The sequence below is a fragment of the Aquarana catesbeiana genome, linkage group LG07 (genome assembly GCF_042186555.1).
Source record: "Aquarana catesbeiana isolate 2022-GZ linkage group LG07, ASM4218655v1, whole genome shotgun sequence".
NCBI lineage: Eukaryota > Metazoa > Chordata > Amphibia > Anura > Ranidae > Aquarana > Aquarana catesbeiana.
This window is the reverse complement of record NC_133330.1, coordinates 172,218,387-172,239,497: the sequence shown is the minus strand read 5'-3', so window position 1 is coordinate 172,239,497 and position 21,111 is coordinate 172,218,387. Positions and strand designations below refer to the sequence as shown.

Here is a 21,111-nt window from a genome sequence, read left to right as displayed (position 1 = left end):
CTTGCAAAAGTAAAACATGGTGTGATATTTGAAGTGGTGTTAGCTCAGTGGTAGAAGCATTTTTAGTGTGCCCAAGCAAGTCTGAACTTTGTTCTAGGGCTTGTCAGCCCACTTTTATTAAACTGAATTAATGGTCAGTAGAAAAGCAGTTGCCCGCAGGGGTTTTTACCTTCAAGAACTGGCACAATAAAAATAACGGAAAGAAAGAAAGAAATGGCTGCACATCCAGAACTTCCGATTGCCTTTTATTTTGTTTCACAAAGATAACACCAAAGGCACCAAACTGTGGTCACGTAGACGCGTTTCACACATAATCATTACCAAGTAATGATCAAGCACAAGATGTATGTGTTAAATGCGTCTACGTGACCACAGTTTGGTGTCTTTGGTGTTATTTTTGTGAAACAAAATAAAAGGCAATTGGAAGTTCTGGATGTGCAGCCATTTCTTTCCAAGTTTCCCAGGGAGGCGGCCAGGGCTAGCACTCTGCAAGATACTCCAATCAGCCTTATCTTTATACACCTGGAGCAGTGGTTCTTTTTCTTGTATACAATAAAAACAATACTGAGCCACCTGTCTCTCTCTTCAGCAGCACCATTGTTTAGGCCCCACCCTGGTCTTTGGCTTTTGACTGGTCCCTCAGACCATTTTGCACAGTACCTTTCTGCTCTTGTGGCCCTTTCTCATGTCACCTAGCTCTGTTTGGGTGATCTCAGTCCCCTGAGGCCTGTAAATTCTCTCAGTCCTTTGGACTTATCATGAACCCTTATGCAATCTATTTTCAAACCACCTTTAAAACTTAAAGTGCAACATATATTTTTATTATTATACAAGATTTATATAATATTGAAAACAAAACAAACAAGTGAAGTAAACCAAAAAATAAATAAAAAGTGAGTCCATGTATTTTTAGCGCTCTGTGTGCCTATTTCTGTAATAGGTTCACATTTCCAATTGTGCTCCATGCACTTATTCTTATTCACACATGCTCAGAAGAAATCACCGTGTGTTATACCTTTCCACCGCACACCACATTCACCGGATCGATTCAAGGTGTATCAAGCACATTCAACCTGCTAGTCTTCTAAAAAAAGACCTTGGCAATGAGTTGCAGAACCAAAACTCTTTGAAGTCTCCAAACTCTGGAACCCAATCTGGGAATACTAAAACTTGGAGAAATTTACAGGATCAGTTTTCTCTGCTCTGCATCAATATTCCTGAGCCCTGCACACTGCATACTTGCAGACTTCAAGCCACTTCTACTTCCATTTTCACAGTGGCAGAGCCAGAATTCAGACATCATACCTAGTCATAAAAGGGGTTCTGTTGTTAACGAAGGAATCCTATAGATAAAGGGTTGGTAAATTTATAAGGATGTGCATAGAAAAATACTAAGTAAAAGGAAAGGATGGATATGAGAAGTGTGGCTTGGATGGGGAAGGTAAGGAAATGGCTAACTATTATGACATACTCAAACTAATAAACACATCCCTGAACCCCTCACACTGGCTGGTACCAGTCAATCACGTGTTCCACTCAGCATTAGGAAAGACATCCAATATATCATAAAGAATCAGTATTGTCCTTGGTGCCACTTTTTTTTAATTTAAATCCCGCAGAGGTGGTACATCAGGGCACATTAGAGATCATAACCGCTTGCTCAAAGCACAATTGATGTAATAAACAGATGTGAGATCATGAACAGTAAAGTTCTTCCCAGCAAACATCTGGTTAGCATGCACTGGAAGTTCAACCAGCATCTCCTATATAGCAAGGATCTGTGAGTACGATGATATGACAACCAAGTCACAGATAATGGCCATAATAATAACAAAACCTGTTTAGCAATATATCATTTATGGTTGGAGCCCTATGTCCGATATGGACATAGATAACACTTATAGTAAAGATGGGACTTACCATTGGAAATAGACCTAAAAGTGTGGACTTACCATATGAAATGGACCTGAAAGTGTGCCTTGGTCTAATGGCCGGTATGCCAAAATAAGGGGGCAAAAACATTCAGGTAGGGTTATAATATTTATTGGTTTTCAGTTATTTATTGAGCCAATTTGGAGAATGCCTGTGCCATCTCTATTTGCGGATTGGGGATATACCGGGCGAAGCAGGCTGATTTCCATCTGCCTAGTCTTTTGATGATGTGGTCTGGAACCCCGTGGCGGGATGCTGCGGAGGCTGCTCCGATGCGAAAGGAGTGTCCGGAATACTGACTAGGGTCAAGGTGAAGATTGCGGAGAAGTATCCTTATGTGTTTCACAAACTGAGAGGCGCTTAAGGGTTTAACTGGGTATGGTAGAAGGGGACTGGTGTCTGGTTGCTCAGGCAGGAGTGACCGGAGTCGGTTGAGTACCGCGACTGGACACCAGCTGTTGTTGGTTTTGTAGAGGTGAATGTTCACTCCTGAGCCCGTTTGCTGGGTTTTAGAGACCTCGAGGTGCAGGATGAAATGGTCTTGGTATGGAAGCAAGTGCCGTCTGCATAGTACTTGGTCTGTGGGTTTGTTAGAGGTGAATTCGCCAGGTCGCAAGAACCCATAGTAAGCTAAATATATGGCTGCTTGTAAGACCGTGCTGGGGAGCAGACCGAATGGCGAAGTAGCCAGAATAGTTGACATGTCCCTAAAGATAGGCCCCGTAATGGGTAAGCGCTTGGCGCTGATGACTGGTTGTTGTTTCTGAATGCCCCTTAGGATGGCTCGTATAGCGTGTGATGAGAACAGTGAAGATTTCGTGGGGTCTTCAAGCGTCAAGAAATGTTGGATGCCGGCTAGATATAGCCGAATGGTATTGTAGGATAAGGCCAGCTGCGTATGACAGTGCGCAGTGAAGGCCAGTACCTGTTTGACATCTGTTGGTCCTTTACGGCAGGATGTGAGAAACTTATTGAACGCCTTCCAAGCTGTCTGGTAGGCTTTGAGTGTGTTGTGCGAGAGTGAATGATTAATGAGTTGCGTTGCTCCGTGTAAATGTTGAACTAGTCCAGGGTCAGTTGTGACCAGACAGGGATAGGGGCCGACATTGGTTCGGCTTCGGGAACCTGTTCAAAAAAGGAGGTATAATTAAAAGGTGACAGTGCGTCAGCAGCTAAGTTGTATCTGCCGGGAATAAATGCACAGTGTATATTAAACTGACGCTGTAAAGACAGTTGTACCAATCTGCGCAGGAAGGACATGACTGCTAGGGACTTGGACCTGCCTCTGTTGATGATGTCTGCTGTGGCCTGGTTGTCGGTGGTGAAGACTACGGTTTGTCCTGTCCAGTGGTGGCCCCAGAGCTGTGCAGCTGCCACTATGGGATAAAGTTCAAAGAGGGCAGATGTTTGAGTAAAACCAGGTATCAACAGTATCTGTTGAGGCCAGGGTCCTGAAAACCAATGGTGGCCAAAAATTGCCGCGAAACCTGTGGAGGCTGCAGCGTCTGTCACTACCTGGGGTGACAGGGGCGAAACCATGGGTATAAATAGGGATATGCCATTCCAGGCGGACAAGAATTCCTCCCACATAGATAGGTCCGCTATAGCTGCGGAGTCTAGATTTAAGATCTGATCGGGGTCTTGAGTTTCTGACAGGAATCTAAGCAGGCGTGATACAAAGGTGCGGCCTTGTGGAATAATTCGCATGGCGAAATTAAGCATTCCCAGGAGAGATTGCAACTGCTTTTTGGTACAGCCCTTGGTGTGTGTGAATTCGTGAAGGACCGCCCTAATGCGTGTTAGTTTGTCGAGGGGGAGACTGGCTTGCATAGCGCAGGTATCCAAGCTGACCCCGAGAAAGGTGATGATGTGTGCTGGGCCGTCGACTTTGTGCTCGGCGATGGGAACATTGAGGTTTCCAAATATCACTCTGAGTTTGTCGAGGTCTCCTGGTGGCTTGCTGGGAGGTTCTATTAGTAGGAAGTCATCCAGGTAATGGATGACTTCTTGGCATTGACCCTTGTCTAACAGTATCCAAACCAGGGACTGAGCGAACGTGTCGAAGAGCCATGGACTACTCTTCGAACCGAAGGTCAGTTTTGTGGCAAAATATTATGCCTCCTTCCACTTGATGCCATGCCAGCACCAAAGGGATGGGTGGATGGGCAGGAGCTTGAAGGCATCCGAGATGTCGGCTTTGGAGAGCCAGGCACCTGTACCTGCTTTGATGATTGCTTGTATTGCCATGTCGACGGAGGAATATTTTAGGGAAAACTCTTCGGAGGGGATCAGGGAATTGAGACTGGGGATGTGGGAAGAATGAGGCGCAGACAGGTCGTACACCAAACGCAATTTATTCGTGAACTTGCCCTTGACAAGCCCAATAGGGCTGACTCTCCATGTGCTGAAAGGGGGGCAAGTGAAAGGGCCTATAACATACTCTCGATCTACCTCTGCTTGTAAAAGCTGATCTATGGCTTGTTCGTCAATGGCTGCTGAACGAAGACTGGCACATTCGTGAGTACTGTGGGGTAGTGAAATGAGGCTGGTGTGAAAGCCTGCTGTGAAACCTTGGATAAGGTAGGTGGCCAGGGAAGGGGTGGGATGTGAGGTGAGGTACAGTCCTAACCATAAGAGGTTGATCCGGCTTAGTCATGCCCTCTTGTGTTGTTTGACTTCACACAAATTCCTTGGGTGTGCTCTTTGGCGTAAGGTGCAGATGTGGAGTAGGCGGCACTGGCTGAAGTTGCAGGACCCGTAGTTGTAGTTATTACAGATGGCTGCCCCTCCCACGGTTCGGACTGGACGTCCGAATTTGTCCACCTGAGGCGTTGGTTCAGGGGGTGACTGACCCTGAATTGTACCCGAGGTAGAGGGAAACTCGAAGGGCCGTCTGATCGCCGCATTGGCGCACCAGGTGGCAGTGTGGGTGGAGGACTGACAAATCGCACACAGAGGTGAGCGTAAGCCGGCAAAGTGGCGGCAGAAGAGCTCTGTGTCCATGAGACTCCAATTTGTCGTAGTCTGGAACTGTGTAAGTCTGGCGGCGGCCTTAGCGGAAAAGGAACGGTGGTAATCATAAAACGCAAATCCTCCATACTTGTAGCCCAAGTCTACCACCGTAGAGGAAAATGAAAGGTGATAATTCGTGACGGGATTACTAACTAACTTGAAGCAACAATTTGCATGGTGCTTGCAATCTTTGTGACAATGAAATGATTTGAAATGTTTGCCTTGATTATGAAATGAGTGAACTCCATGACAGAGGCCCGGCCCGGTCGTGTCGTGACTGATCCAACCATGAACCAGGCTCTGGAGCATGTACTGAAATGAGGCAACTGAAAAACATTGGTGCACACCGGGACGAATCGGTGCCTGTTTGATGCATCTGGATTCGAATCGGAGCGCAGTATGAAATGAAATGAGAGAAATGTTTACCTTGACCGAGGCTCGAATTGGTTGTGCCGTATTTTGCGACTGGCAACGAACCGAGCTCTGGTATAGGTATGGATACGGCCGAAACAAGTGAGGCATTCCGTGACGAATCGGTGCATGTCAGATGCGACTGGTTTCGAAACGGTGATGCGCTGTGGGAGTGAAATGGTAGTAATGGCATGACAGAGATGCGGATCAGTCGCCCGATATCTGCGACTAGCTATGATCCGGACTCTGGAGCATGTTTCAGAAATGAGGCCGAGCCCTGGGGCACGCCGTAACGAATCGGTGCATGGAGGATGCGACTGGATTCGAAGCGGAGCGCGGTAAGTGCAGGTGTAACATATCGTTTGCCATGACGGAGGCGCGAATCGGTCGTGCTGTTGTAGCGACTGACTACGACTCGGACTCCGGAGCATGTACTGAAATGTGGCCAATCCTGGGGCACGCCGAGATGATTCGGTGCATTTCCATGCGACTGAATTCATGTCGGAACGTGATACGTGGTAATGAAATGATAACCATGACAGAGGTACGAATGACTGATAATAACGTGACTCTGGAGCATGTACTGAAATGAGGCCGTGACTACTGGGGCACACCGGAGCGAATCGGTGCATCTTTTAGGTGCGACTGGATTCGGATCGGAGCGCGGTAGGTGACTGAAATGAGAAATGATTGAAATGATTTGAAATGTTAGAAATGAGTTTAGAAATGTTTCAGAAATGAGAAATGATTGGTATTGAACTGACGTGGTCCGAAAAGATTTATGCATTTACGAATCGCTATGGCTGTCTGCTGACACATGTTTAACAATTAAGACCTGTCTGAAATGAAGCGACGCTTGCGTCGCTATGGTTTCCTCAGATAACGCGAAATGGTAACATGACGACAGTGCGAGTAATACACATGCGGTTACGTTCGTGAAATTTGCAAGTGATTCGTAATTGTGATACCACGGTTTAGTGACATGACATAACGTACGAAAAAACAAAAATCCGAGGGGACCCTACCTGCGACAGCCCAGCCAGACGCGTGGTGCGAACGAATCGATAAACGCGGACTTCAAAAACTCTCGGGCACGGAGATCACGAAATGCGGGAGCCAAGTATTTGCGAACGCTGAAATCGGAATAGTCGGCCTAGTGACGTATATCGCGCACAGGAAACCGACAAGCACCACAGGTGAGCGGGCTGCTTAAATACCCCCCGGGCTCCTCCCATAAATTCAGGCCACCATACTGGCCTTCCTACTTATCTAAGCGTCATGCAGAAAATGTCCTACCTGCCACAAAGTATGGGAAAATATGCACAAGTGAGTCCTCCAAACACTATATTCAGTCTGGAAAACGGCAAAATGTGATACAGATAGCCAAATCTTGTATACCATCAAATAAAATTAGGTAGGCCAGGCTTCCATACTATGGGGTTGATTTACTAAAAGCAAATAGGCAGTTTACTTTGCAAGGGAATTTTTATTTAGCTTAGTGTACGAGGTAAAGCTCTGCTGACTTCCATCATTTTATCATGTGCAAGCAAAAACACTTTTTAAAAAAGATTTTCTTTGCATTCGATTGGGCATTCTTTGCAAGGTGAATTTTCACCACATTTATGAAATTAAGGGAAAACTCACCTGCAAAGTGAAAATTACCATCCGAAGGGAAAAAGTCTATTGGCTTTTAGTAAATCAACTCCTATGTGTCAGGATAACTTCTTTAAGTGAATAAACAAATATGGATGGAAAGAAAGCGTCTTTAAATACCCAAGTGATTTCTCCAAACACAGTTATCAATCTACAGATGAATAGCCTGAAATGTATGAGGCAGATCGCCAAGTCTCTTATGCCATTAGATAAAACTGTAGCCAAACCATGTTTGCACACTGTGTATCTAGATAGCTTCTTTAAATGGATATACATAAATGCATATGTCCTAAAATCAACAACAACCATGCTGTAAATGAAAACCAGGATCCAACCATCCACCCAATGTCAGTCATTGCTCTGTTTCAAGTAGCCAATAGAAAACATATGTCTTCATTTAAAAAAAAAGAAAAAGCTAAAATTTGCCACCGTGCAAATGCCATTTACAATTTATGCAGCACAAGTAGTGAACATTATTCAAGAAAACCCTTCCAGTTTTATCCACCCCTATGGCAGCTGTATCCGGAGACGAAATTGCCATAAAAATATGGAATGAAATCTCTATATGAAATGGCATTTACAACCATTGCAAAGTGCAAATATTTCTTTGTGCTCCAATTTCATACTTTTTTCCCTAGTTATGCCCCTGGAGTTCTGAAGTTCTAATGTACACCATTGGTTTCTGTCTCTGCATCCAGGCAGTAGAAGTCAAATGAAACCCAAATGAAATGTCTGTCATTAAGGCAGAGGGAGCCCAGCAATAATAAGAACCAGTAATGCTTAGCAAAATGACTTTAGGGTGGAGTCGCTGAGAAAGGAATATACAGATGCTTGCATCTTGTCTTTTTACTAATGTGCATTTTGTAGACTTCTCCTGCAATTTAAAAGTACCAGATAGTTACAATAGTTACAGTAGGCAAGCGTATATCAGAAACAAATACATATGTGGTAATTTTTTTTTTCTCTTTAACCACTTCAATACTGGTCCCTTTCACCCCCTGCCTGTCCAGGCCAATTTTCAGCTTTCAGCGCTGTCTCACTTTGAATGTCAATTGCCTGGTCATGCAACACTGTACCCATATGCCATTTTTATCATTTTTTTGGACAGCGCTTTCTTATAGTGGTAATTAAGCACTGTTTGGCTTTTTATTTTTTGCTAAAACAAAAAGAATAAAATATATTTCACTGATGAGGCTGCACTGATGGGACCCCACTGTTGCGTACTGGTGAGGCTCCACTGATGTGCACTGGTGAGGCTCCACTGATGTGCACTGGTGAGGCTCCACTGATGTGCACTGGTGAGGCTCCAGTGATGTGCACTGGTGAGGCTCCAGTGATGTGCACTGGTGAGGCTCCAGTGATAATCAGTGTAAACAATGGACTCACTATGCCTTGACAGACTTGCCAGTTATTGGCTCTCCTTTCCTCACACAGAGACAGCATGTGAGAAAGGAAGTGCAAATAAGTCTGTTTACTGTACATGTGACCAGCTGAGATTGGACAAAAGACACAGTGGTCACAGAGCATGCCCCATGCGTGCACGTGGGAGGATGTCCATGGACGTCCCTCAGAACTGCAGAGCCGTGCTGTAGCCATCTTTTGGCTATAGCATGGGTGGAAACTAGTTAAAATGTGCCCCTGGAGGTTTAGAAAAAAAACAGCTTAGGCTGCATTACTCACCTTCAATCTGGACTTGTGCCCTGCAATAACTCTTCTTTGCCACAAGATTGTCTTCTGGGTTTATCCCCTTCATGCCGACTGTATGCAAATATGTGGCCCCACTGGAATGGGAATTTTTCTTTGGGGCCGCATATTTGCATATCTCTGTTTATGCTGGGAGCGTACCGCACGGTGTTCTCCCAGCACAGAGACCAGGGTCTCACCGAGAGCCCCGGACCCCGTTCTAAGGATCGAACCTGGAATGGCTGATTCTGGGTCACCTGATTGCTGTGATTGGCTATCACAGTGATCAGTCACTGTGAAGCGCACCCCCGTGTTTTCTGTTTCTGTGAATGGACGAGAGGGATACATTGTATCCCTTGCAGAGATAGAAAAAAAAGTATGGGATTAAAAAAAAAAAAAAAAAAAAAAGGAAAATGTGAACTACTGTTTCTGGGCTATACTTTGGGTACAAATTACTAACAAACACATACAGTATATGGTATCGCAATAGTCTGGATCAGGAGAATTTATTTTGGGTTGTTCTTTGGTGGTAGGTTATGGTAGTAGCAAAAAATATACAGTTAAATTAAGAACAAATTCGGACAGTTTCATTTTTATAATATAATTAAAAAAAAAAAAAAATCAGGAGATATCTATTACTATTTACCACCAAATGAAAACCCAATTTGTCCTGAAAAAAACAAGGTATAATCCACCTAGAAGCACAAAGTAGTTGTGATGATATGTACGGTTTTACTAACACATATCGAAATTGCAAAATTGGGCTTAGGCATTTAAGATTTGTTTTACCCTTAGGCGCGAAGGGGTTAATGACAACACTACTATCACTTAACCCAGTAGATCAAGGAAAGAGTGTTGGGTGTCATGGCCTCATCACTTGAGCACATTCTTCTGCACTCACAGTGTACTGATGTGCAGCGCCATCAGTGCCACTCTATGTATCATCCAGGACTGCCCTTGAAGGAGAAGTCTACAAAGTGCACATTAGTAAAAAGAGAAAATGCAAGCATCTGTATATTCCTTTCTTAGCGACTCCACCCTAAAGTAATTTTGATAAGCATTACTGGTTCTTATTATTGTAGGGCTCCCTCTGCCTTAAAGTGGTTGTAATGCCTTACAACCCACTTTTTGCTACAGGTAAGCCTATAATAAGGCTTACCTGTAGCTACCCCGGATATCTCCTAAACCTGCACGGTTTAGGAGATATCCCATGTATCTGCATGTGTCGACGTCATCAGCACATGTGCACTGAAGCAATGGCACGTACGTGCTGTTTGCTTCAGTTAGTGTGTCGTTACCGGTGACATCATTGCGGCTCCGGCCAATCAAAGCGTGGGTGCCGCAATACCCGGAAGTATCACCGGGGAGAAATGTCGCCGGTCGGTGCTATGTACGGGCACCGTAGCGGGGGCTTCGATCTCAGGTGTGGATTACATAATGAGCTAGTATGCTATGCATACTAGCTCATTATGCCTTTGTCTTGCGTTGTTAATTTTTTTCTTTTTTTTTTTTTTTTTCAAAGTGGGTTTACAACCACTTTAATGACAGACATTTCATTTGACTTCCACTGGCTGGATGTAGAGACAGAAACCAATGGTGTACATTAGAACTTCAGAAGTCCAGGGACATAACTAGGGAAAAAAGTATGAAATTGGAGCACAAAGAAATATTTGCACTTTGCAATGGTTGTAGATGCCATTACATATAAAGATTTCATTCCATATTTTTATGGCGATTCATCTCTGGATACAGCTGCCATAGGGGTGGATAAAACTGGAAGGTTTCACCTATACTTTTAGCACTTTGTTCATCTTTCTCTTTGGTTCCTTCACTATCTCATCCAGGATTTAATTTTCTTTACTTTCCTTTATTTTTCCTTTTCTTTTCTTATCTATCATATTTGGTGTTTTTTTTTGAGTATCTGTTTTTTCATCTATGCTCGGTTCTTCCTTTAATCTGACCTGGTATATGGGCTTTTCACACTTCTCATCAATAATATTATACATTCAATATATACTACTGATTTCAATCCACAGAAGTGTTGGCTCACTGTCGCCTACATTTGCACATTGACCTTGGGGAATCCAAAGTGCTCCTTGCTTGTCCACGTGTCTCTACCTCAGCTCCTATGCCAGACCTTTCTAACAGCTCTGATCCTCTGTTCACATTTATGCAGTTGACCTGAGTATTTATAGGGATGTCCATCCTGTCCCTTACACCCATTACTTATTCCTATTATTCAGCTACAATATTATACCATATGGTTATGTTTCTTTATAGATCATATGCAATTCTGTGTATGTCTTTTTGTGTCATTCAGTATGCTGTACATGATTTCACAAGGTATAATAAAATGTTCTTTGCCAAGACTGCTCTTTGGTATACATCTCTCATTCAAAGTCCCCAAAAAATCCCCCCTTTTTTGGAACCCGTAAAAGCAATACTGTGTTTTATATCCCACATGCTTACTCTATATAGTGATTGGCCTCATTCAAAGTCCCGCTGACCAAACTTTCTCTCTTTTTGTTCAAATTTGGGATGGAGGCCAATTACTTATGGTGCCTTGGACCACATCATTCTCTCTCAATGACTGACATTGGGTGGATGGTTGGATCCTTGTTTTCATTTACAGCATGGTGGTTGTTGATTTTAAGACATATGCATTTATGTATATCCACTTAGCTATCTAGATACACAGTGTGCAAACATGGTTTGGCTACAGTTTTATCTAATGCCATAGGAGACTTGGCTATCTGGCTCATACATTTCAAGCTATTCATCTGTAGATGAATAACTGTTTGGAGAAATCACTTGGGTATTTAAAGATACTTTTTTTCCAACCACATTTGTTTATTCACTTAGAAGTTATCCTGACACATAGACGCTGATTTACTAAAAGCAAATAGACTTTTTCCCTTGGGATGGTAATTTTCAATTTGCAGGTGAGTTTTCCCTTAATTTCATAAATTTGGTGAAAATTCACCTTGCAAAGAATACTCAATCACATGCAAAGAAAATCTTTTTAAAAGCATGTTTTTTCTTGTACATGATAAAATGATGGAAGTCAGCAGAGCTTTACCTCATACTCTAAGCTAAATGAAAATTCCCTTGCAAGGTAAACTGCCTATTTGCTTTTAGTAAATCAACCCCATAGTATGGAAGCCTGGCCTGTCTAGTTTTATTTGATGGTATACAAGATTTGGCTATCTGTATCACATTTTGCCATTTTCCAGACTGATTATAGTGTTTTGGAGGACTCACTTGTGCATGTATTCCCATACTTTTTGGCAGATGGGACATTTGCTGCATGGTGCTTAGATAAATGATGTATAGCTAAACAGGTTTTGTTATTATTATGGCCATTATCTGTGAATTCATCATTTACAAGAGTTGCACATACTCTCTATGTGAAGTGGATATAATGAATATCTCTTTTTATATATACTGTGTATATGTATATAGGGAAGAAAAAAGCCGATCACTGGCTTCTGACAGAGGGACATCGGTCCCGAACAGGGAGAAGCATTGCTGCTATGCAGTGCCCATGAGTGCCACTTACAGGTGCATATCAGTGCTGCCTACCAGTGCCAACCAGTGCCACCTAATCAGTGCCCATTAGTGCTGTCTCATCAGCGCACATCAATAAAAGGAGAAAAATTACCTGTTTTCAAAATTTTATACCAAACTACGAGGGTTTTTTTTTCAAAATTGTCAGTCTTTTTCGATTTTTTAGCAAAAAATAAAAAACCCAGCAGTGATTAAATACCACCAAAAAAAGCTTCATTTGTATGAAAAAATGATAACAATTTTATTTGGGTACAGTGTAGCATGATCGCGCAATTGTCATTCAAAGAGTGACAGAGCCAAAAGCTGAAAATTGACCTGAGCAGGAAGGGGGTTTAAGTGCCCAGTAAGCAAGTGGTTAAAGCTGACCTCCAGAGAAAGTAAAAAATCTTCTTTGCAGTGGGGCTGCCCCTGCACTGCAAGGGTTAAATGCTCATTTAGGCCTAGGGGACTGCAAAAAGCAAATTTTACTTAACTGATGTTCTGCTTCCACATGCTCCCTCCAGGCTGTAAGCCTGATCCTCGCAACTTCTCCTTCCCTATGCTCTGGCGGTCAGATATTCTTTGATATGATCAAGAATAATCCATTATTTCTTGAAAAATATTCACATAAATAAGTGAATCAGATCTAAGGGGTTCATGGCCATGATAGGTGAAGGTTTCTAATGCCATGCTAAAATGGGGTCTAGGAACAAGTAACATTTCATAGGTGGCATTTTAAAATCCTTGGGTAAAAAAAGGTTAACGGAAAAATATTGTCTATAATTTTGAATTCATTTTTTTAAAGGAGTAATTGGCAGTACAATGCTAAAACAGAATTAGCAGTATGCTAATTCATAAATGAGAACTTAACAGATACTTACTTTATTCGATTTGGATACCCTGCTCCTTGCGCTTCGTTATTATTTTTAGGACGAATATTATGAGTGGCACTTTTCTCCTGGAAAAAAAAAAAAATAGAATAAAAAAAGACTGAAATACATGTTAAAAGTTTACCTACTTCCATGTGAGGCTTAATAATTAAAAGAGATCCTGTAATTTCAGAAAAAATCCAAAAAACAACCTGCAATGACATTTCATTTGGCCAGTTTCTCCATGATTTCTCTGTTCCTGGGCTACAACCTGCATCATACAAATTTAGCATTCAACAAAAGTTTAAAATGCCTGTGTTTCTCGCTACTTGTTATGGTTCCATCCTCTGACCCCTACATCACAGTGTGATGTAGGGATTGGAGATAGAAACTGAAACCACATAGGTGTCCGTTTATAAACTGCTGGCAACAAAAGTGAGTACACTCCTGAGTGAAAATGTCCAAATTGGGCCCAATTAGCCATTTTCCCTCCCTGATGTCATCTCAGGTCTCAGGTGTGAATGGGGAGCAGGTGTGTTAAATTTGGTGTTATCGCTCTAACTCGCTCCTACTGGTCACTGGAAGTTCAACATGACACCATACAGCAGTTTAACAGGACAGGTTCCACTCAGAACAGGCCTCGCCATGGTCAACCAAAGCAGTTAAGTGCACGTGCTCAGCGTCATATCCAGAGGTTGTCTTTGGGAAATAGACATATCAGTGCTGCCAGCATTACTGCAGAGGTTGAAGGGGTGGGGGGTCAGCCTGTCAGTGCTCAGACCATACACCACATCAGTAAATATTATAAAACGTGAGCAGCACTAAAAATAAGTGAACAAGCATATAGAGTGATATATATGTAAACAAAAAAGCCCTGAAGGACTCGGAAATAGCACATATGAAACACAATTAAGGTCACAGAAAAAAAAAAAAGGGGGGGGGTAAAAATATGTCCAAATAGTGAAAAAAATGTGAGTAGATAGAATCCCTGAAGGACTTGAAAATAGCATATATAAAACACAATTAAGGTCACAGAAAAACAAAACAAAAAAGGGGGGGGGGTAAAAATAAGTCCAAATAGTGAAAAAATGTGAGTAAATGGATATTCAGTCCAGATAGAAGAGGGAAAGATGTACGGATAAAAATAATTAAATCACAAAACACCAGCATGTGTGTATTATGCGCTTACCAGATGGCAAGCTTTAGTAAGCTTGTACAGCAACCTGATGGTCAATACAGGAACCGTCACACCACGGCTTTCAATGAAGGACCAGGACTCACACCACGGCTTCCAATGAAGGACCAGGACTCAAAACAAGGCAGCTCAATCCAACCCGATATTCAATAGGCAGGACCCAGAAATATAAAACAAAGGCTCTCCATAGTGTGAAATCGTTAATACAAAGATTTAATGTAAATAAAGATTGCACTTACATGTGAACCAGAGATAAAAGCATATAAAAACACTGCAGCCGGCCGGCTAATGGACACCCGTTCAGGACGAGGTACGGGATATACTGTGATGACGTCAGCGCGTCTACCATCTGACGTGCGTTTCGTCTCACGAAGACATCGTTTACATGTAAGTGCAATCTTTATTTACATTAAATCTTGGTCTTAACGATTTCACACTATGGAGAGCCGTTGTTTTATATTTCTGGGTCCTGCCTATTGAATATCGGGTTGGATTGAGCTGCCTTGTTTTGAGTCCTGGTCCTTCATTGGAAGCCGTGGTGTGACGGTTCCTGTATTGACCATCAGGTTGCTGTACAAGCTTACTAAAGCTTGCCATCTGGTAAGCGCATAATACACACGGTGGTGGATCCCCTCACATGCTGGTGTTTTGTGATTGAATTATTTTTATCCGTACATCTTTGGTTGGACTCCTTTCCCTCTTCTATCTGGACTGAATATCCATTTACTCACATTTTTTCACTATTTGGACCTATTTTTACCCCCCCCTTTTTTTTTTTTCTGTGACTTTAATTGTGTTTCATATATGCTATTTTCGAGTCCTTCAGGGCTTCTATCTGGACTGAATATCCACTTACTCACATTTTTTCACTATTTGGACCTATTTTTACCCCCCCTTTTTTGTTTTTTTTCTGTGACCTTAATTGTGCTTCATATATGCTATTTCCGAGTCCTTCAGGGCTTTTTTGTTTACTCTATATGCTTGTTCACTTATTTTTAGCGCGGCTCATGTTTTATAATATTTACGGTTTTGTGTATATCCCACTTATTTTGAGCTGCTGCTTTATATTTCACCAGGTAGCGCGGTATAATATTTTTTACATACACTGCATCACATTGATCTGCATGGCTGTTGTCCCAGAAGGAAGCCTCTGTCAGCAACCATGAAACAGACTGAGACAGAAGTACAGTTAAATCACACGTGTTTAATAAAAAATATAAACAGAGTAAACTTAGTCAAAACAGCCAGAGTTCAGGAACCGGAACAGATAGACAAGCCAAAATGTCAGGGAGCCAGAGATGAGCGTAGTAGAACAGCAAGCAGGATCTGGAGCCAGAAGGAATGTCAGCCAAGCAAGTCTTTAACAGGAACACAGGAGAGAATCTCTAGGGATGTGACCAAGGCGAAGGCGGACATCATCTGGGCTGGACGGCTTAAGTAGGCAGGACTGACGAGCAGGATATCATCAACAGGTGAGTCACTGTGGAGAGATAGGAGCTGGCAATTAGCCGACAGCTGAGCGGCCAGCTTTGCGAAGGAAGGGCTGAGCCCAGCCCTGACAGCCTCTTCTAAAGATGATGCACAAGAAAGCTTGCAAACAGTTTGCCGAAGACAAGGACATGGATTACTGGAACCATGTCCTGTGGTCTGATGAGACCAAGATAAACGTATTTGGTTCAGATGGTGTCAAGCGTGTGGCGGCATCTAGGTGAGGAGTACAAAGACAAGTGGGTCTTGCCTACAGTCAAGCATGGTGGTGGAAGTGTCATGGTCTGGGGCTGCATGAGTGCTGCTGGCACTGGGGAGCTACAGTTCATTGAGGGAACTATGAATGCCAACATGTACTGTGACATACTGAAGCAGAGCATGATCCCCCTCCTTTGGAGACTGGGACACAGGGCAGTATTCCAACATAACGACCCCAAACACACCTCCAAGACGACCACTGCCTTGCTTAACAAGCTGAGGATAAAGGCGATGGACTGGCCAGCTTCGTGATGTCGTCATGTAGACTCACAACATTGTAGCAAAGTGTCATTTCTTCAGTTTTGTCACATGAAAAGATATAATAAAATATTTACAAAAATGTGAGGGGGTGTACTCACTTTTGTGAGATACTGTATATATACACACACACACACACACACGTATAATATATATATACATACATATATGTATAACTTTTCAAAGTAGAGGAAAGCTGCACCCAGTCTTCAATTAGTGCAGTGCGATCTGGTCATACCACTGACCAAAATATGAGAAAAAGTCCAGAGGATCGCTGCACTTAAAATTTCTTTATTGAACCAAAGTTCAAACAAAGATTACAAGATGTGCAAATTCATATTATGTTTCGGGCTCACAAGTTTATGCCCTTCTGTTTGATCTGAAGAAGGGCATAAGCTTGTGAGCCCGAAACGTAATATGAACTTACACATCATGTAATGTTTTGTTTGAACTTTGGATCAATAAAGGAATTTTAGGTGCAGCGATCCTCTGGACTTTTTCTATTATTTATATATATATATATATATATATATATATATATATATAATTTATTATATACACACACACACATATATATATATATATATATATATATATATATATATATATATATATATATATATATGTATATGTAGGAAGGCCAGTATGGTGGCCTGAATTTATGGGAGGAGCCCGGGGGGTATTTAAGCAGCCCGCTCACCTGTGGTGCTTGTCGGTTTCCTGTGCGCGATATACGTCACTAGGCCGACTATTCCGATTTCAGCGTTCGCAAATACTTGGCTCCCGCATTTCGTGATCTCCGTGCCCGAGAGTTTTTGAAGTCCGCGTTTACCGATTCGTTCGCACCACGCGTCTGGCTGGGCTGTCGCAGGTAGGGTCCCCTCGGATTTTTGTTTTTTCGTACGTTATGTCATGTCACTAAACCGTGGTATCAGAATTACGAATCACTTGCAAATTTCACGAACGTAACCGCATGTGTATTACTCGCACTGTCGTCATGTTACCATTTCGCGTTATCTGAGGAAACCATAGCGACGCAAGCGTCGCTTCATTTCAGACAGGTCTTAATTGTTAAACATGTGTCAGCAGACACTCCCACAGCGCATCACCGTTTCGAAACCAGTCGCATCTGAGATGCACCGATTCGTCACGGAATGCCTCACTTGTTTCGGCCGTATCCATACCTATACCAGAGCTCGGTTCGTTGCCAGTCGCAAAATACGGCACAACCAATTCGAGCCTCGGTCAAGGTAAACATTTCTCTCATTTCATTTCATACTGCGCTCCGATTCTAATCCAGATGCATCAAACAGGCACCGATTCGTCCCGGTGTGCACCAATGTTTTTCAGTTGCCTCATTTCAGTACATGCTCCAGAGCCCGGTTCACGGTCGGATCAGTCACGACACGACCGGGCCGGGCCTCTGTCATGGAGTTCACTCATTTCATAATCAAGGCAAACATTTCAAATCATTTCATTGTCACAAAGATTGCATGCACCATGCAAATTGTCGCTTCAAGTTAGTTAGCAATCCCTTCACCTTTCATTTTCCTCTAGGTCAGTCAAAGTTCAGTAGGTCCACCCTGCACCAGGTTGGACGATATCCCCCCAGGTAAAAAAAAAAAAAAAAATGGGAGAATAAGTCGGGTAAGTATGACTCAGGGGATCAAAGAAAAACTTGAAATTCATGTCACCCCCAATAGGTTACAGTCAACTGGGAAATAAGAGCTCAAGACAGGAGATTCTCACCAGATCAACTATGTCTCAGGCCGGCAGCGAAGACTTCACGGCCCCCCTGTCACCTTCCCCGGTCTCAGAGAGCGGCAGCGTGCAGTCCCTCAGGGGATGGACTATCCCCAAACTGACGGCAGAGCTCAGACGCAGAGGTGTCCCCTTCCCCGCCACAGCGAGGAAAGGCGAGCTCTTCAAACTCCTCTTCCCCCCACCAGCAGCAGGACCCAGTACCCAACAGGCATCCCTCCAGTCAATATCATCAGCTATCTCACAATTACACACGATGGTGTCATCCTTGTCTACCTCGGTTACAGACGTCCAAACCAGGGTGGCACTCCTGGAGGCTCGACCGGCCACGGCTGTCCCTGACCCAATCGCAACTCAAACCTTGACACCCCTTCCTGCAGGTACCTCAGGCTGGAGCCCCATTGTCTACCCCTCCCATTTGGTCCCAACCAGTATCAGGAAGGACATTTTGGACGGCAGGGACATCAACCTGGCCTCTCTCCTTATTTCCGTGCACGATCTGGCAGAAAATAAGGCCTACTCCTGGGGTGACATATCCGTGGTCCTTAAAGCCAAAGACCCCAGATTGAACCGCAAGTTATCGGTCCCAGAATTTACCCTGGCCTTTGGCATGCTCAGAGACGTCTTATGCTCAGCCACCCCCAGCAGACGGGAAGAGCTGGACTTGTATCTCCATACGGTGGTAGACTTGGGCTACAAGTATGGAGGATTTGCGTTTTATGATTACCACCGTTCCTTTTCCGGTAAGGCCGCCGCCAGACTCACACAGTTCCAGACTACGACAAATTGGAGTCTCATGGACACAGAGCTCTTCTGCCGCCACTTTGCCGGCTTACGCTCACCTCTGTGTGCGATTTGTCAGTCCTCCACCCACACTGCCACCTGGTGCGCCAATGCGGCGATCAGACGGCCCTTCGAGTTTCCCTCTACCTCGGGTACAATTCAGGGTCAGTCGCCCCCTGAACCAACGCCTCAGGTGGACAAATTCGGACGTCCAGTCCGAACCGTGGGAGGGGCAGCCATCTGTAATAACTACAACTACGGGTCCTGCAACTTCAGCCAGTGCCGCCTACTCTACATCTGCACCTTATGCCAAAGAGCACACCCAAGGAATTTGTGTGAAGTCAAACAACACAAGAGGGCATGACTAAGCCGGATCAACCTCTTATGGTTAGGACTGTACCTCACCTCACATCCCACCCCTTCCCTGGCCACCTACCTTATCCAAGGCTTCACAGCAGGCTTTCACACCGGCCTCATTTCACTACCCCACAGTACTCACGAATGTGCCAATCTTCGTTCAGCAGCCATTGACGAACAAGCCATAGATCAGCTCTTACAAGCAGAGGTAGATCGAGAGTATGTTATAGGCCCTTTCACTTGCCCCCCTTTCAGCACATGGAGAGTCAGCCCTATTGGGCTTGTCAAGGGCAAGTTCACGAATAAATTGCGTTTGGTGTACGACCTGTCTGCGCCTCATTCTTCCCACATCCCCAGTCTCAATTCCCTGATCCCCTCCGAAGAGTTTTCCCTAAAATATTCCTCCGTCGACATGGCAATACAAGCAATCATCAAAGCAGGTACAGGTGCCTGGCTCTCCAAAGCCGACATCTCGGATGCCTTCAAGCTCCTGCCCATCCACCCATCCCTTTGGTGCTGGCATGGCATCAAGTGGAAGGAGGCATATTATTTTGCCACAAAACTGACCTTCGGTTCGAAGAGTAGTCCGTGGCTCTTCGACACGTTCGCTCAGTCCCTGGTTTGGATACTGTTACACAAGGGTCAATGCCAAGAAGTCATCCATTACCTGGATGACTTCCTACTAATAGAACCTCCCAGCAAGCCACCAGGAGACCTCGACAAACTCAGAGTGATATTTGGAAACCTCAATGTTCCCATCGCCGAGCACAAAGTCGACGGCCCAGCACACATCATCACCTTTCTCGGGGTCAGCTTGGATACCTGCGTTATGCAAGCCAGTCTCCCCCTCGACAAACTAACACGCATTAGGGCGGTCCTTCACGAATTCACACACACCAAGGGCTGTACCAAAAAGCAGTTGCAATCTCTCCTGGGAATGCTTAATTTCGCCATGCGAATTATTCCACAAGGCCGCACCTTTGTATCACGCCTGCTTAGATTCCTGTCAGAAACTCAAGACCCCGATCAGATCTTAAATCTAGACTCCGCAGCTATAGCGGACCTATCTATGTGGGAGGAATTCTTGTCCGCCTGGAATGGCATATCCCTATTTATACCCATGGTTTCGCCCCTGTCACCCCAGGTAGTGACAGACGCTGCAGCCTCCACAGGTTTCGCGGCAATTTTTGGCCACCATTGGTTTTCAGGACCCTGGCCTCAACAGATACTGTTGATACCCGGTTTTACTCAAACATCTGCCCTCTTTGAACTTTATCCCATAGTGGCAGCTGCACAGCTCTGGGGCCACCACTGGACAGGACAAACCGTAGTCTTCACCACCGACAACCAGGCCACAGCAGACATCATCAACAGAGGCAGGTCCAAGTCCCTAGCAGTCATGTCCTTCCTGCGCAGATTGGTACAACTGTCTTTACAGCGTCAGTTTAATATACACTGTGCATTTATTCCCGGCAGATACAACTTAGCTGCTGACGCACTGTCACGTTTTAATTATACCTCCTTTTTTGAACAGGTTCCCGAAGCCGAACCAATGTCGGCCCCTATCCCTGGACTAGTTCAACATTTACACGGAGCAACGCAACTCATTAATCATTCACTCTCGCACAACACACTCAAAGCCTACCAGACAGCTTGGAAGGCGTTCAATAAGTTTCTCACATCCTGCCGTAAAGGACCAACAGATGTCAAACAGGTACTGGCCTTCACTGCGCACTGTCACACGCAGCTGGCCTTATCCTACAATACCATTCGGCTATATCTAGCCGGCATCCAACATTTCTTGACGCTTGAAGACCCCACGAAATCTTCACTGTTCTCATCACACGCTATACGAGCCATCCTAAGGGGCATTCAGAAACAACAACCAGTCATCAGCGCCAAGCG

The 21,111-nt window shown here is 44.1% G+C and overlaps 1 protein-coding gene across 1 annotated transcript in view; it reads right to left on the bottom strand.

The window, feature by feature from the left end:
• LG07H1orf21 (linkage group 07 C1orf21 homolog) overlaps positions 1–21,111 on the bottom strand; it is a 227,449-nt gene that overhangs the window by 7,065 nt on the left and 199,273 nt on the right. The window contains exon 4 of the mRNA XM_073592875.1: positions 13,119–13,195. Coding sequence (XP_073448976.1) covers positions 13,119–13,195 — 77 coding nt within the window. The remainder of the gene's footprint in view (positions 1–13,118; positions 13,196–21,111) is intronic.